Genomic DNA, 19,103 nt, shown 5'->3' on the forward strand with positions numbered 1-19,103 from the left:
CTCAAAAAATAGAAGAGCCTCACGCGCGTGCTCAGAGGCTGGTATATTTTATTTATGTAATTGGATGCCATTCCAAAACCTTAGGCGCTCTTTCTCCTCAATAAGCCTAATTAGCTTCACCCAACTAGCAACTATACAACCCAAAAACTTAACAAAAACAATAAAAACATTCACAATAGTGATTGTATTTTAGCAAAAAAAAAAAAAAAAAAACTATTTTACTACCAAAGAATCAAAAAATTATGTGTTATTAGAGAAGCTAAAACTAAATTTTTTGCAACTAAAGTAAACTGGTATAAATACCAGTTGACTATAGCAAATTTTTTAAAATAAAATACAATATTTTATTAAGATTATATCTCTTCTTTCAATTAAAAAACTCAAATTCTCTTGCTTCTTTTATTTTTTTAATGAGTTGTTTATATTATTTTAAATGAAGTGATAAAAAAAAAATATAACATTTGATATTGAGTGTATTGTAAAGTGATGTGGTAAAAGTTAAAATTTTTAGTACCATCATTGTGAATGCTCTAATTTTTTTTTTTTTTTTTTAAATCCTAACCAGTCTAGTATTAAAAAAAAAACTTTATTTTGTTTTGTTTTTGTCTTTGTTAGTAAATGATTGTATCTTAATGTATTTAGAAACAATGATTTTGAGTATCTATAATTTTTTAATACTATATGGATACCTATTTGGAGGTTTTTTTTTTTTTTTATTTATTTATTTTTTTTTATACTCTGGTCCCTGCTAGCTTAAAATCCTGGGTCCGTCCGTGGTTTCAACCAAATTTTCAAATTCATATTATTTCTAGAAAATAAAATTAAAACATAAATAAACAACATGTTATCATTTAAATTATCATACATCATGCATTATATTAATAACAAAACATAAAAACAAATGAAAAAAAGAACATAATACAATATACAAGGCATCATACTAATCACAAAACATTAAAAAAAAAAAACAAAACATAAAGCAATACATCCCACACCATATTAATAACAAAACATAAAAAAGAAAAAAAGAAAAAAAATGAAACAAAGCAGCAGCAGTAACAACAACAACAACAACAAAAACAATAATAAATCAAGGACGAGAAATATGGGTCATGCAAAAGATCTATACCTCACACATGTAGCACTTTACATGACTGTAGAGATCGGTCCATTGGTTAAAATTGACTACCATAGCTATATTTGTGAATCAATATGTCGAACAAAGGTAAGTTTTTTAGGCATTTTGGTGGAGAAACCTAAGACTAATGAAATGGTACCAAAGGGATCATAAAAAGAGTGAATAAAAAAAGTGAGTGTAACTGAGAAATTATGAGAAAAAAAATTAGCATTCTAGCAACTAAATGTTATAAAACTCAATCAAGTCCTTACAAAAACTGTTTTCACATTCTTTGAAACTCAAAAGTATTTTATAGTCATTTTGGCAAAGTTTCGCTATAGGTGAAAAAAGTGGGATCTTTTGAATGTGGAAAATGGTAGTATTTATAGAGTTTATTAGGCTGTAGGGTTTGGTGGGATATCCTAGCCAGCTAGTTGGCCAGGCTGATTGACTAAAGATGCGTACGCCACAACTTTGGTGTATATCAGTGTATGCCACAACTTTGGTTTGTATGTATCAAATAATCAGTGTATGCATATAAGCTAAGCTGTTTGCAAAATTGGCTAAAAATGGGATTTGGGGTAAACTTGGGTGTTATGTTCTTTTGGGGATATGGAGTTTCATACACGATATTAATAATTTTGATATTAATTTGATTTTTTATCATTGAGATAGAGGATCTCGAGTATAGGGCGAAACAAAATAGGATACATCATAAGTTATAACTCACAAACTAGATTTATGTAAAGGTGAAAGCATAAGATTTTACGCAAATCCTTATTTGAATTAAAAAATGTTACCCTAAACAATTTATTGTTTCACACAATATTCTTTTTATAATTCTACCATTATTATTTTCAGAATCCAAACAAGTAGCAACCTTATGACTATAAAAGCTAAATACTTCAAAGACATCAAAACAAACTATTGCTTTGCAACAATAGTACTGTCAGGCTTTGCTGGATTCTAAAGTTTTCTTGAACTACCACCAACGCTATCACTATCATACATCTTCGGGTGATTGCGGCGCCAGATTTATTGTACAAGTGAAGCTGCCTAGAACTCCGAGCTTAATTGTGACAAGTTAGAGCACTTGGATCTGTAAGTGCAAAATAGTGCAAAATAGAAAAAGTGTTAGATATGCACATTTTGGCTAAAAAAAAAAACATCCACATCAATGGGTATAAAATTGTGCATAAATGCACAAATGCTACAGTAATCGTGTATATATGCATGGTTACTGTAGCTTGTGCATATAATATTTTAGTATATTTTTGGTAGTGTTGGGTATGTGAGAGAGTAGTGAGTGAAGAAATAATAAAAAATTGTAAAAAAATGAATATTTTATTAAATAAATGTGTAAAATAGATAGACTGATGTGGGTGTTTTGTAAAAATTAGTGTGTAAAATAGAAAAAAATAGATTTTTAGTGTAAAATAAAAGAAAACTTTTACACTTACCGATACGGTTAGATTGCCAAATTCGTTTCAAGTCATGGGCCATTAGAGCAAAGGCTTCCACTTTTGTGTATGTTTTCAGGGTTTTTGAAGAAACCGGGACTTTTGATAAGTTGGAGGTAGATGTCAAAACCAAGTCAAGAAGTTCTCCTCCAAAGTGCTGACCTTTTGCAAGGCACTCAGTATGTCGAGAGTCAGATCCTTCACCATTATTCCTTGTATAAGTCCACACAGTGCCAGCTGTAATAAAGAATACCGCATCAATTGGGTCTCCCTCCCTAACAATGTAGCGGTACTTTTTATAGAAAATTGGTTGAAGAGAGTCGCAGATTTTAAGCAACAGTGACTCATGCTTGGCCAACCCACTGTCTTTTATGATTTTCAGCTGATCAAGGAAAAAAAAAAAAAAATACTATAAGTTTGTGTATACCTCTTAATAATTTGGTAATTGAGTTTCACGTAATGCAAATTATCTTAATAATGTTACTATACTTATAATAAATTACATACTAAAAGCATGTCAATTGCTTAATGCTTATATTTAGTCATTTGACAATTCATCAAAAAAAATATTGAGTCATTTAAACACACAGTGTAAAAACCAACTTTTATTATATTAACTAAAATTTCTACAATATCTATATAATTCCCCAAATAATTATTATTATAAGTAAAGGTGCTAAGAAATATTTAATATTTTATTTTTAAAATTATAATGGTGAGAAAAGAAAAAAAAAAAAACTTTTAGGTCAGCCTGTTTACTTCTAGTCGAATAACATTGTTTCATTATAGGTACTCTATGAATGCATTTAGTAGCTAATTTTCTAGGCATAAAGAATACATTTTGAAATTTTTTTTTGGTTGTGTTTTTTAACTCTACTTTGTACTAGATTCTAAGAATATATTTTCCCTAACCTCTACAATTAAGTCAGAACAGTAATTCTTATAAAAAATAAAATAAAATCAGAACAGTAATCCTTAGAGCTGAGGATTCTCATTTCACCCACCCATGCCCAACTCACAAGCCATAGCAACCCACTGCTGTCTATGCTGCAAGCCCATACACATTCACGACTTTTGTGGAAAATTGTTTGTGCATAAATCTCTATAAATTGTCAACAAATTGTGTAAAATTGTACATAAATTACAAAAGTTATGAAAAAAATATAGATGTTAGGGGAATCACTTCGGCTTTTTCTTCTTCTTCTCATTTTTGTACAAATTATCCAATTAAAAATGAGTTTTTTTGTTATTTTTTGTTATAATTTTTTCGTAGATCTAATTATACTAGCTCTAGCGTTTAATTTTTTTTTCCTTGTGCTTTATCTATTATTTACTAAAATGATTAACATATCGTAGAAAATTTTAATAATAAGTTATCATTTTATAAAAAAATATACTCTCAAAAAGCATAATCAAACGCATTTTAATGAGCATAATTATTTTCTCACTTATTTGAGCATTATTTAAAACTTTTTTTTTGAGATCCATTATTTAAAAATTTATTTCTCCAAACAATGTATTTTGCAAATTTCGTTTGGTTAGAATTTGATATTACTAGAATTTCTATTTTCCAAAACTTACCAAACGTAGCCACGACCGTTCTTATGTACACAGTACACTAGTAAATTCTAAAATCTATATATTCAACATTTTTATTTAATTCTCAAATGATATTTTATTTTTAGATTGAATCTGGTAGCTAGGATTTTAATATTAATTTTCAAAAATTAGTCTTTGTCACTATAAAATATATATTAAAGCTAGTAAATACTTATTTCTTAACTGTTATTCAAGATTATAACCTAACATACTAATGCAAAAGGGAACAAATATTTTTTTCATAAGCTATAAAATTACACAACGGTCATAAAAATGACAAATTTTTTTTATGAGTATAATTACATAAATATATTTGGCCATAAAAGATTTTACCAATTGAACTAATTGAAATGCACAAAACTTATAAATTTTAGTTTTTAGGTTAAATGATATTTCTCTATGTTTTATTAACTACTCAATTAGAATATTTCCAAAGTGTAGTACATTGTCACCATGCATGGGACAAGCAGTTATTTAGCAAATTTATGAAGGTAATGAAACTCACATTCTTGAGCATATTTAAGCAGAAATGGCGGTTGACAACGCTTCCAAGTTCAGGAGGAAGATCAGGGATAAGGGTCTCTACAGAAACGTCATCGTCTGAATCATAGCTCTTAGCCATGTGGTCAATAATCTTGTCCCCTGTTGTTCTATCAAAGCCGTGTTTGGAGTACATCCACAAATCAAGGTTTTGTTGTTGTTTTCTCCTCTTCCCCATGCGTCCCTTAAGGCCTTCTTCTCGTTCTTTTGTTCTATCAAAGCCGTGTTTGGAGTACTCCATGTACGTCTGTCGTCGCACTTCTAGTAGTCAGTTCAACTCACCAAATCTTACTATGTTTAGGCATTAAATCTAATAATATTTTACAATCATACATCTCAATTTTCAAAAAAAATAAATAAATGAAAAAAAAGAAGATGTAGATAGGAAAAGGGGTAGAATTTATAGACTTAAACAATCTTGTGGAGGGGAAAACGAAGGGAACAAGATTCGGCCAAAAAATAAAATAAAAAAAGGGGTAAAGTACAATAAAAACCTCAAAAATTTATAATTAGGACATATTAAACTCCAGACTTTCAATTGAGATTTGAGACCCTTTAATTAAACTCCTGACTTTTATAAATTTACATTTCACATGTGAGGGTGAAATTTGTTTGGAAGGATTTTTGTGTATATTTATGAAAGTCTTGGGTTTAATGAGTCCCATTTAAAAGTGCAAGGTTTAATGTGTCCTAAAGATAAAACTATGGTGCCCTTTTTATACTTTCCCCAAAAAGAAAATACTAACAACTCAATCACCAACTTGTGCAATATGCGAAAAAGTTCCCTAAGGGTAACAACTAGTTGCTAGCTTGTGGAATATGCAAAAAAAATATACTAACCTATCTAGCTTCTAATGCAGAGAACACAACTTTGTTGATGGAACGCCATTTGCTGGAAGAAGTTATGTTAGTAACCCCACACTTCTTGTAAGATCCTCTTATCCGAATAATCTTATCCTTACATCCCTTCAATTAGTAGTTAAGTTCCAAGTAAAATAGATAGGATTAAATCAGTTACACATGTTGGGATTAAGATAGAGTTAGAGCTATGTGTGTTGGGTTGTCCAACCCACTCGGTTACCCAAGCTAAGTGATAAACCCCACTGGATCCGAGCCAATCGCAGCCCGACTTGACTACTCCAGAGGCCAGTAGAGGGTCTTTTCCTATAGAAATTAATGGTGCCAAGTCGGTTGTAGGTCCCCTTCAAAACCCAAAATACATGAACTAACTGGAATATATATGAGTTTTATGGCAAGATTTGCAAGATTTGGCGAGATCTTATTAGATATGATGAGATTTCTATCAGATTTGGAGAAATCTCACCAGATTTTCATTGATTTTTGTCGTTAACTAGCCTAATTTTCTAGATCCACAACTCCAACCAAATTGACCACCACTTGTTGAAGGTTCGATCTACCCAGTTTGATCAACCTTTTTGGTCTGCGATGAGTTGAGATATGCTCCACCTGATCAGGTTATGTCGAGTGTTGCTTGAGCCCATACCCGATATGGCCCAACCCATGGACAACCTTACATGTGTGGCCAATAGAAGGAGAGCTTGAGTTGTATAAAGAGTGCAAGGAACCATAATTTGATATATGTTGAAAAAAAAATGTAATTCCTTGCTAAGTGCACTTCCTTTCTTTCTTAATATTTCCCTATGGAGTGTGACTATCTTGAATTAAGGCAATTCACATACGATTCCCATATATTTCCATACGCTTTCCACCTATCCCCAATAGAAAAAACCAAGTTCCTAACAAGAAGTATAATAATAGCTTAATTTTGAATATTTATATCATTATTAGAAAGTGTTATCATACTTATTTTTTGTTAATTCATGCGTTTTATATTTGGTTATAGAATAATATTGAATAATTGATTTTGTCTTTAAAATGAATTTTAATGCATGAATATGTCTTGTAGACACCCCATTTCATTATGATCTATACCCAAATCCCCTAGTCCCAATTGTAAGGTTGAATTTATTCAACCATCTAATTGGCTTTATTTCGTGCCAAATTTGCTTGTAATTCAGCATTTAGTAACCCTGTATTTAGGTGGGTTTGATGTAAGGGTAGTGAGTGAGATAGAGTGAAGTTTGCTCAAGAGTGTGCAAGAAAACAGAGTGTCGCGGCTGGGACTCGCGGGTGGACTCGCGGCTGCAAGCCGCCAGAAGCTGCACACGTGCCAAGTATGCTGGAAGATGAACAGTCATGCTAGCTGGAGCACTACAGGACAAAACAGGACAACTGGCCATACGGTTAACTCGCGACTGGATCTCGCGACTTGGTCAAGCCGCGAGGTCAAGCCGCGAGCCACCCCTGTTTTGGAAAAACCTGACGTTTCACATTCCTCTCCACTCCAGTATAAATACCCTTTTAACCCACGATTGAAAGAGAGCTTCCAGAGAGAATTTTGAGAGAGAAACCCTAAAGAAAAACAAGATTGTTTCACACACAATCCCTACCTTAGAGTCTCATCAAAATCCCTCACTCTCTTCCTCTCCATTGTTAAATCCTTGAGAGGCATTATACCAAACCTGGTTTTCACCATTATCATCTCTGTGAGACAGTCGTTTGGAGTTCTGGGAAGCAGTTAGGAAGGAGCCAATCTTCATTGGTTGATGCTACGGTGTAGTAGCGGAATCCGGGAAGCTAGAAAAGAAAAAAGTTCGGCGCAACCTCGTTGGAGCAAGAAGCTTGGAGGGCTTAGGTGCATTGGGTAGATTAGGCTTGGAGGGTCTATTGCTGTCCTTGTATCCCAACTGTATTTTCTAGTGGATTGATTACCGCTTGGAGGGCGGCGGAGAGGTTTTTCGCCGAGGTCTTCGGTTTCCTCTTCGATAACACATCGGGTGTTATCTTTGTGTTTGCATCTTCCTTCCTCTCTATCTCTGCCTTTACATTATCTGCTGTGGTTTATTTTGTTATGGCTTAGATAGTTGTTTAACCAATTTCATATTATAGCATATGTTAAGTTTCCGCACACTTGTTGTTTGACATATTGATTGTGTTGGTTAAGTTGGTTTTTGGGGGTCTAAACGTTCAAAAGTGTTTTTGTACACGTTTTTGAACTTTCACCAATGATGAGAAAATTAGTCGCTACCAATATGATTAGCATCATGTGTGGAGCCGAATGAGCATACAAACCCCAAAGTGGCTCAATACAGTTCAAGCCCAAGCCCAACTATGACTCAAGAATCAAGCTCAAAAGCCTAAAAGCCCATTTTTGACCTAATTGGGCCAAGACTTACAAAAGGTGCGTACATTAAGTATTTGATGCGTACGCACTCAATCTATGGGCACTCAATCTGTGGCATACACACCATCTGGATAGAAGCCTCAAATCACTTAATTTCTATTTTGGTGAGATTCTAGGGCAACTAGCCTAATCAACTGACTGCCCAAACGTTTAACCTAATCCTAGATCTCAATTTTTCCTATATAAACCCCCATTTTCACCATCCAAATGGTCCAGATTTTCAATACCTACAGAAACTATGTTGAAATACCTTTAGAAGGGCAAAAAAATGTGAGCATTAGATTGATTTTCAGCCATCTTTGGTTAGAAGATAATCTCCTGCTCATTCGTGTTCAAAACTTCTAGTTGGTTCAAAGCTTTTCTAGCACACCACTTAGGGTCATTAAGCTAAACCTGACCGAACCATTCGAATCATTCGTCCACACATTCAACTGCGGTAGTCGATTTTAGCTGAGGGGTTGGTAATTAACATCACTATAAGTGCCATGAGGAGGAGATATGGATCTTTCCTATGATCCACACTCTTCCTTTTGATTCTTGTTTCTTTTATGTTTTTTCATGTTGTTTTAATGTTTTAATATGTTGCTTTTGTACCATAACATGCTTTTCTTTGGTTGTTTGATTCATTTTCTTCATTTTTCTGCAAATCTGTAAAAAAACCCTAATCTGACTTAGGATGCGTACGCATGAGATAAGATGCATACGCACCAATACCCCTGTGTACACATGTTTTAGATGGCTAGGGTTCATGTTTTTGTTGTTTTTTTGGGAATCTATTTGAAGCCCAGATGTGCATGCCAATCTAGGCAGAAACCAGATTTCTTTCATTTACTTTTAATGCCATATTTTACTATCTTTCCTTATTTGTTTTATTTGCTTTTACTATATATATGCTGTCGTGTTTTTTTCCTTTTGTATCACATATGTAATAAATCCAAAATACCCAAAATATCTTATTTTCTTTCCTTTCTTGTATTAAACCCTAATGCAGTCTATCTCTTCTCTCTCATCCACTCTCTGATTTTGATTTGATCCTCATAAGGCAACTAAAATATTTAGAAATAATCAATGAAAGCCTTACAACTCAGAAAAGCTTAAATGCTTTCTAAAAAAATCAAAATCAATATAAATTAATATTTAATTCCTTTTGGAATTAGTTGACTATTCAAAGATAAGAAAAGTATCTTGACAAGCTTTAATGTTATTAAGGTAATTGTTTTGAACTTAAATAGTAACATAAAAGTTAAGTTAATTTTGTCTTAATTAATCAAATCTCGTTCAAGCCTTAAAAGATGCAAGATCATTGATGACAAATCAAGACAAATCTAATTTTAATAGAGGGAAGATATCCACACATCAATGAAGACTTCACATCAATTTTAATGATCCCTTTTTGCATAAGACATAATCATCATTTGAGAGAAACTCACAATCTTGGTTGGTATCCATTTGCATGTGTGTGAACACATGCATAATTGGGTATACACATGCACATACTTGGATCTTGATGTTTTGACCTCTATCATGTTTGTAAGCTAATGCTTTGAGCTTGATGCCATGAGTTGTATGATTCTATACATGTCTATGCTTCCATGATCACATGTTTTATCTACTTTCCCTTGCTTGTCACACCTGATACATAGGCTTATACCTAGGCTTTAGATGCAAGTGCACATCCATTTGGGCCTCTAAGATAGCTTACTTTCCACCAAGTTGAACAACAATATATGATGGTCACTATAGCTAGGCAGGCTTGGGGTGCCTAACCTTTTCCCATCCTATACCCTAACTCTGAACCTAGTCTAGTAGAAAGACCTTCATGGAGTCATGTATTGGTTTTTGGACCTATAACTAAGTGGTGACTCCTTCATCTCTTTTTAAGAGACTTCGTATACTCTCAAGCTTGCGCTGGCTTCAAATCTAAAACTGTTTTTAGGGAGATTAAGTGTAGCGTATCTCGCCTTCGTGAGAAGGAACTGACATGCCGATGTGCCATAAAGGGGGTACAAATCACGAAATTTACAAGTCTTTTGTACTGAATGAAATTAATTCTAGCAAGGAATCCTAATGGAATTTATTTTCACAAGGGAGATAATGAAGATAATGAAGGTCAACCTAATTAAATTTGAGTCCAATTGGAGCCAGGAATCAAAAGAGGTTTACATCAAATCTAAGTCCAATTTGGATTGGGATTCTAGACTACAGAACATTTAGTATTTTGGGCATAACTTTCAACTCCGATATTAATTTTGATGCTTCAAGTAGTGCTAGAAAGCTAACTTGTAGGGCTAAAACATTATAGTTTAATAAAACCCCGATTCTAACTTTAAATGGCCCAAAAATGTTGGTTAAATGAAGTCTAAAAACTAGGGATTCTCTCTAAATGAGAATCCAACTTATAATAAGATTTCTTGGACAAATTAAAGGCTCTTTAGGGAAAAACTCAAGAGGTAGCAGCCTTAGAAGGAGAATTAGGTTTTCTTAAAGTTTATTTACAATTTTTAGAGTTTTATTTGGTGTAATGACTTGATAGAAGCTTTGCTAAGATAAAGGGTGAAACCCAATTGTTTATTGGTACGTTCATGACAATAATTTTATGGTTTTAGTGCTTATGTTCTTGTGTTTTTTATTGATTTAATTATCTAGAATAGTGATTGTTTTTGTATATTCTTTGATTTAGCATAGACTCCGGCATGTTAGATGCTTAAAATTTCCCGTGAATTAATTCATTAGTTTTGTTTTGCCTAAAATGAATCAAATTTATGCAACTAACTTAGAAAACTAATTCTTGAATTCTAATTGCTAAATCATCAAACTAAGATCATGCTTCATATTAATTTTAGTTGAGTTATAAAATAATATTGTTAAGACTACCAATGGATGTGCTGTGTGTGAACCGTTAAACCTTAGTGTCTTAATATATTGTTGTTTTCCCTCATTCTAAATTTTCTTAACCAAACCCTCAATCAAAATTTCTCTTACATTAAATTTTATTGTTTTTAATTTTTAATTTATCTTGTGGTTTGCTAATAAATTCCTTTTCCTTACGAATTCGACCTCAGACACACTGAAATATTATTTTGTAACTCTTGCACTTGGGAGCATTATTTAAGTCACAACATGGTATTAGAGCGATTGATCTTTAGATGATCAAATTCATTGCACTGCATCAAAGTTTCATGGAGTTACTGAAATTCAAATGTGGATATTCTTTTTGATGGCTTCTCAAGGTCTACAAATTCTATGCTCTTGACAACACTCCACCACTTCTCATGGTTCCCATTGCCTCTTATTAAATGGAAGGAGAGGTGTTGAAGTGGTTTCGAGGCGTGGAGGCATCAGGCTTATACACAAATTGGGTAGATTTCATATGCACCCACAATATTAGTTTTGAACAACAATCCTTCCTGCATCAATGGAGACTACCACCCAAAAATCCAAATGCAAGAGCCCGTGAATTACATGACGGAGAACCAAGAACTAATCCTTGATGCACCCACTCAAGAGTCCACAATTCAAGAATTAGAAATCCAAGTGTCTTTGATCCAAGAATCAAAGATGTAAAAGCTGATAATTCAAATGGTTCAAGAATCACATGAGGTATTGAGAATTCAAAGACAATCCAAGGTCCAAATAACTAATGAGAATTCAAAGATAATCTAAGGCATCGGATGATGTCATGGATGACGTTATAAGAAGTTGGCGTAGTTCTTCGGTGCGTGGCAGGTGTGTGACGGCGACAGCGCGTGTAGGACTTCCAAGTGGCACATGAGAGCACTTGTAGGGTTAGATGAGGGCCAGATTCTTAGGTTTTTGTAGATTGGCGAACAACAAGGCCTACATGGCGGTGCGTGTGACCATAATCTAATCAAGGAGTTGAGAATCCTTGGCAGTGTGTGTAAGGAGAGTCGGAGCCTGTGTCTATGCGTGGAGGCGTGTGTAGCTACTGTTTGGGACGAGTTTCTTGGGTATTGGTCACAATAGGCCGTTGAGCACGTCTGTGTGGTTGATTTTGTCAGGCGAAGGCTACTGGGAGTCGTGCATTGAACGAAGAGATTGCCGCTACATCACAAGTCCAATTGAGTATTGGGGTAAGGGTTCAACTATAAGTTAGTATTAGATACTGAGATTCCTTTTACTTGTTATCGCTTGTTTTGATAATAGTGGATTCTCGGGAGTGATGACCTCAAATTCACCCGGTGGGGTTTTACCTCGGTGGTTTTCCCCATTCATAAACAAATCACGTGTCAATTTTATTTTCCGTTGCATTTAACTTAGTTGGTGATTTGTTTGTGCTACCACGCTTATTGCATGTAATTGAATCTAATTAATTCACTTAACTAATTAATTGATTAATTTACCAAAGGGGTCAATACATTTTTGGCCTATCATAAAGAAATAATAACATACCAAAGATAGAAATTTTAAGTGCAGAAAAGTTTTCACAAAAAAAAAAAGAAGTGAAAGGAAAGGATTGGGCACTCACTTGCAAGTTTCCAATGAAATAAAGAAATAATAACAGACCAAAGATAGAAATTCCAAGTGCAAAGATGTTTTCCCATATGTAGCTACTTGTTTGGAGGTTTGACCCAAAAGAACTGCAAAATGCCACAACTATAATGTATGAGACATTAAGCTTAAAAATTTCTAACTAAAATTCAAAAAATGAGAATTCATGAAAATTCAGGGGAAATGTATAAGTTAAAGAGAAAATGTAAGATCTATATTTGGGCCTTCAAAGTAAGAAAGCAGGGTCAAGATCACATGTTTATGGCTTTTGGACAAATAGGAACTCCAACCCCATACACAAGAGCAGTTGTTAATTAAGGATGGGGTTCAAGCCCATTACATCCATGAGAGAAGGAAGCATGAATGCGACACAATTAGAGGAAATTAAGGAAAGAATGAAAAGCAAAAAGAAGACAATGGCTACAAACTTCTCTTATATCTTTTTATCGAATGTGAATTTTGACAAATCCACCATTTGATTGCATTTTCTTATTATGTCCTCAATGCTTGTAAACTTTCAAGAAGATTAAAAATCAATAACTATATCAATAATTAAATGTTTAAATTTCAAATTTTTATAATCTTAAATTATGCATAAAAAATTTTTATAGATTGAATAATATATAACATCTTATTTGAACGAAATATGACGTATATGTTAAGAACATGAATATTGGCTTTTGATACTGTAATGTAAAAAGTGGTAATGAAGGTTGAAGTATCTATTCACTATACAAGACAATCTTGACAATGCAAGAATGAAGGCTCGGTCATGTGAGATTGACAATTAGGGAAAAAAAAAAAAATCACTTAGAAGACTCTTAAAAGACTCTCGGTCAACTGATAGCCTATTACAAAAATTTCGAGATTTGCTTCTAGATTGTTTGCTTGCGGCACTAAATCAGTGTGAAGACTAAAGGCTAGTTCAGCAATTGCAGCAAAAGCGGTAAGCTAGGATACATTGTCTATTACTTGTGCTGGAGATCTAGTGACTTAGTTTCTATCTCAAAAATCTTTATGGGTAATTATTGTATGGGTTACAATCGAACCCAACATGTTTTTTAAAGTGATATTTTTTTAAGTTGGTTATATGAATTTAGGTAAGTTGATTCCGTTATAGAATAGTCATAATTTTTAGTTCTTTATTGAATCACTTTCTTTGTATACTTGACTTATATTAAATTTTTTTTTATTGTAGATGAAAATACTAACAAAATTACTTGCCAACTTGAGGTTTGATTCTTGAGGTACAATTTATATTAAATATTTATTTATTTTTCTTTACCTAATATGTTATGTTTTATTCTTAAAACTTTTTTTGTTTATTTATCTTTCTAAATAATTTAACTTTATTATTATTTTAAATGCAATAAGAAGAGGCACAACTGAGAAGGTTGATAACTTGACATAGTTCACAAACATTAGCATTTTCTTTATGTTATTTTATGGTAATGATATCATTACTCATTAGTGAACTTTGGATTGTGTAAACTTAGAAACTTTGGATTGTGTAAACTTAGAAATCAATGTATTAGTTAAGTTTTATTTAAACTGTTTTTGTTTTTGGTTTTTTTTTTTTAGTTATTTGCGACCTCTTATTTGTATTGAAAGGAACTAGAAAGACAAAAATAATATGATCATATTATGATTATTATTGCATGTTAAAAACTACTAGTTAACTTATAATCTGATTAATCTGACTTGCTTGCAAACTGTTTGAGATCATTGATAAAACTAGGAGAAATTAATAACCATTGGAAAATATTATAGGTATTACAAGTTTGGGTGAATTGCAAATTACACCCCTAAAGTTTGGGATGATTGGATTTTACACCCTGAAGTTTTGGGGTGTTTGGATTTTATATCTTAAAATTTCAGAATTTGAGGGTGTAAAATCCAAATAACCCTAAACTTTAAAGAGTAAAATCTAAGTTCTGAAACGTCAGGGTGTAAAATTCAAACACCCAAAACTTCAAGGGGTAAAATCCAAAGTCTGAAACTTCAGGGTGTAAAATCCAATCACCCCCAAATTTTAGGGGTGTAATTTGCATTTACCCTACAAGTTTTATTACATATAATATAACTTACAAACTTATATGCTAATGAATGTGATTGGTAGGCTTTAATTACCTCATAACTGAATATTTGAATTAACTTTTTATTATTGGTGACACATCAATTTGTATGCTTAATGTAGAAACTTGTAGTGCATATTGTATGTAGCACTACTCATAACTATTTTAGCTCCAATTGTGTGCAAACAAAAAATTTAAGAATAGATTAAAAGGCCATAAACCTTGTAACTTTAAATAATGTTACATCACTCAATATTTTTAATTGAATGCAAATTTTAACGAATCCACCAAACCATCATAAATTCTTCATGCTTACAAAAATTGAAGGTGATCAAAGATCAACAGTCATGTCATCAATTAATTATTTAAAATAATTTTTTTTTTGTTTAAAATAATGCATAAAATATAAATTTATTAATCGAATAGTAAATAACATCCGATTGACATAAAAATTGGCATGCATGTTAAGAACATAGAACCTATAATCCAACAGTGAGATTTTCAGAATATGATAATAAATTATTAAGTGGTGTAATATTTTTAAAGTTACATCATGTGTAACTTGAACGACATAGACATACGCAGGACATATATATTTTGATATGGAATAGTAAAGGGTGTATCATGTGCAAACCTTAGATTTCGCATGCCCCACCAGAAACAGTAAAATGCTTTTGGCAAATAATTCGTGGACTCTAAGCTTCCGGATTGACGGGCTTCAAGAAATATTCCAAAATCAAAGGTACTTGGATTTGGTGTATCAATACGGCAGAAATCATCTATAAAAGAGAGATTTCTAAAACTGTGGTCACAGTTAAAAGAAATTTCAACCCCATGAATTCCACAAGCTTTGTGCCAGCAAGCCGCTAGTCGTTGAGTAGAGAAAAAGTACCAAAAGGCTCCCAATACCTAATCGATTTAGATTATCATTATAAATTAGTAAATTTTGCAGATATTGTAACCAAAGGTTAATAACCATTACAACTATAACAATAACAGAAAAAGAGAATTGTATGGATATGAAACTACTATTTAAATTATTCTCAATAAGCGAATCGAGATGCTTTTCTAAACTTTATGAACGGATGGAAACATACTTGTTAGGACATATGTGATTCACTTATTAGGAACATATATCATTATTTTATGTAATTGGCTAATCCTTTGACAAAACACACTTTACTTGTATTTGGGTAGATCTAGGATGTGTTTAATACTTCAAGAAACTGTGTTTCAAGATCAAGTGTTAAAACCATGCGAGTCTGTCCAAGAAACAAGCTGAAGAAGTGCCTATCATTAAAGCTCGACAACTAGCTATCTATCAAGCTTAAGAAGCTGTTCCAGCCCCGTGGCTTGACAGCAGCTCGACAGATAGGCATCTGTCGAGGTTTATGAAAAACAGAGTATCAGTTCTGTTTTGACTCCTGTTGAGGAAAATTTTTTCACACCATATGACTTCATTTCATTGGTGACCCACACCACGTCAACATTATCATGGATTTTGGGAAAACCTCTTTTAAAGCCCAAAAGAGCCCATATTTGCACAAAAAGGCGTCAAAGCCCATGGTCCAAGCTCATAGCACATCATCTCATTTTTGGCTCATGATCCAAGCTCATGAGTCTCATTGGGGGAATTTCGGGAGTTGTGGTTTGGAGGGCCAAGAAGTATGTTTAGTAAAGCTCCAATGGTTCAAAGTTGATAAAGGAAAGCATGTTGCTTGACGTGTCTTCCCCAATTCCTTGAACTCTGACGGGTCAGTGTGCAGTAGGTAACATTTGGGTAAGCCTCTCATATCACATCACACTTAAAATGGTAAAACTCTCCATGCTCTTTACATAAAAATTAATGTTCATCATATAATATAAGTTTAAAGATGTAATTATAGTATTTCATATCAATTATATTATTATCATCTAAATCAATTCCATACACATGGCTAAATATATTTTAATATCTCATATCTAGCATTAAAATGCTCTCCTTACTCTCTAAGATTTGGTTAAGACACAAAAATACCATAATTACTCTCTAAAACTTCATCAACTATCAACCAACTAGTCTATTACTTACCAAAATTACATATGGACTAAGCATGTAATTTTCCAAAAGAGAAAACTTAGTTGAAAACACCAAAAATGGCTCCAGCGGAAGCTGCAACAACTTCTGCACAAGTTGAAACAGCTCCAGCGGAAGCTGCAGACAGCTCCAGCAGAAGCAGAAACAGTTTCTGCAGAAGCTGAAACAGTTCCAGCATATTCTGCAGTAGCTCTAGCTGTGGTACCAGAAAAATCTCATAAAGCTTATCTCACCATCCTTAGTCAAATCATGAATTTAATGTCAAATACTTTCCTCCAAGCAAATGATGTCATTCAGATGACATCATCCAGCTGTAACAGCTATGATTGACAGCTGTTACAACTATAATTTCAGCCATTAAGTCTCAAACTTTCTTCTTTTGGCCAAAAAACAAAAGACCACTTACTTTGTCAAAGTTTTTTCCTGATTTAGTTTCCCTTCAACTAGTTATATAGTTTGGCTCTATAAAAGAGGACCAAGCCACACACCAAGGGACCCCCTCTCTCTAATCCATCTCACCCTCTTATGCAGAAACTTCACTCATTTTGCTGCAAAATACACATTTTTTCACTTCTCCATCTCCCTTACAAAAATATCTCTTCTTAGAGCACACCATTACACACTAGCCCTCTCTCATCTTCAATATTCTGAAACTCCATTCATCTTGCTACCATATCTCTAAAAGATTTCCATATCTTTCTTCATCCCTCTTACAAAACCTCTTTTCATAGATAACAACACAACACACATATTACAACACCATTACCCATTACTCATCTTTCCCACACTCTATTATTCTGAAGTATCATCATCTTGTTGCCCAAAAACACATCTCCATCTCATTCTTTATTTCTTATACAAAATCTCCATTCTTAGAAAGCAACAAAACCAATGTCATAATACAAAAAACAATCCCAGCAGCAGCCTTTACTACATTTAACTTTCATTTATCTATCTCATACTTCCATTTATTTTACAAAACACATTCCTCACTAAATACCCATACATACTTCTCATATATCTCTAAGCTCCATGTCTCACAAATTATACATATACAAGATCCATGTCCAACAAAGTATCTACATATAATTCCCATACATATTACAAACACCATATCTCACAATATATACATATTCCTTACCATCTCCACACATCTTAAAACAAATCAAACACTCTTCCAATAACTTATTACTAAAAGCCCTTTCTTATGAAAGACAAAAACTTATAAAATCAAAAGTCCTTCTTATGGAAAGCAATATCACTCATATTTGACTAAAAACTAAAAAAGTATTACATGGGGAAAGTCATTTAAGTGTATGATGAAAGGAGATAAACTTAACCAACCTATGCACACGGCTGAACATACTCTCTCTCCCTCCAGTTGCACCCATTTTTCCCCTTCAATCATGAAGTCACCGTGGAAGGACTCATAATATCATATTGTATCGCTGGACTCATTCTATCACGCTGCTGAAATGTCTAAGTCCACTGCTGTCCTACGGTTGGAGCTCCAAACTATAAAGATAAGTCATTATATTTTACCTTCAAACTTATATTATCAAATATATTTTGTTCATTATTATTATACCACTCAACTAATGTCATTATACTGCTGGAATCTTATTAGCTCAGTAACACTATAAGGCTAGAGCCACAAAATATGAAGCTCACCAACATTATACAGCTGGAGCCACAAATCACATGAAGAACAAAGTGATGCTACACGACTGGAGTCAGAAACATAAAAGATAAGTCAATGTTTTCTTCATATTTGAAATTACATTATTGAGTATATGTTAACTCAATATCATTTTACCATTATCTCACCATTTAATAAACATGGTCTCACTAATAATAAACATACATATTAATAAATTGATATACCACCAATGGACATATATTACTTGGACATAAATCATTGTTGGACTTGTATCATTTGGACATATACCACCAATGGACATATATTACTTGGACATAAACCATTGCTAGACATACTTTATTGTGATGAACATGAACTATGAACTGCAACTAGAATGGACCATTGGACTCATCCCATTGTTGGACATTTGACACCTAATTAATTATTTTCTAATATTGGACATCACTCAATATACATAATAATAACGTATCAACTCACCATTTAATCAAAACTATCATGCTAAGCATATTATTTATTTATTTCAACCATTATCATGATTCTAAGACTTTGGGTTTTATCTATTTTGTAGGCTTAAAAATACACCGGTAGCCATTGGTCTATGTAGCCCAATGTCGAGTTTCGGGTTGACCTCCCCAAAACAAATCCGGGCCTAGCAAAGCCACACCTCCAAAGGCACGTGGCTACGCGCACAAAAAACCACCCCCGACAACTCCAATCCGTGATTATGTGTTTGAGTTTTCTTTTCTTACAACCCTAAACATATAAAAAGATTATTTTAAGGGCCGTAAAAGTGCTCACAAA

The 19,103-nt window shown here is 33.2% G+C and overlaps 1 protein-coding gene across 1 annotated transcript in view; it reads right to left on the reverse strand.

Moving 5' to 3' along the window:
* Positions 1-1,921: 1,921 nt before the first annotated feature.
* LOC126705458 (cyclic nucleotide-gated ion channel 1-like) overlaps positions 1,922-19,103 on the reverse strand; it is a 28,032-nt gene continuing 10,850 nt past the window's right edge. Inside the window, exons 5-9 of the mRNA XM_050404484.1 lie at positions 15,200-15,474; positions 12,468-12,579; positions 4,682-4,963; positions 2,578-2,959; positions 1,922-2,216 (exon numbers count right to left, since the gene is read on the reverse strand). Coding sequence (XP_050260441.1) covers positions 2,188-2,216; positions 2,578-2,959; positions 4,682-4,963; positions 12,468-12,579; positions 15,200-15,474 — 1,080 coding nt within the window. The 3' untranslated portion in view covers positions 1,922-2,187. The remainder of the gene's footprint in view (positions 2,217-2,577; positions 2,960-4,681; positions 4,964-12,467; positions 12,580-15,199; positions 15,475-19,103) is intronic.

The sequence above is a fragment of the Quercus robur genome, chromosome 11 (assembly GCF_932294415.1).
Source record: "Quercus robur chromosome 11, dhQueRobu3.1, whole genome shotgun sequence".
Classification (NCBI taxonomy): domain Eukaryota; kingdom Viridiplantae; phylum Streptophyta; class Magnoliopsida; order Fagales; family Fagaceae; genus Quercus; species Quercus robur.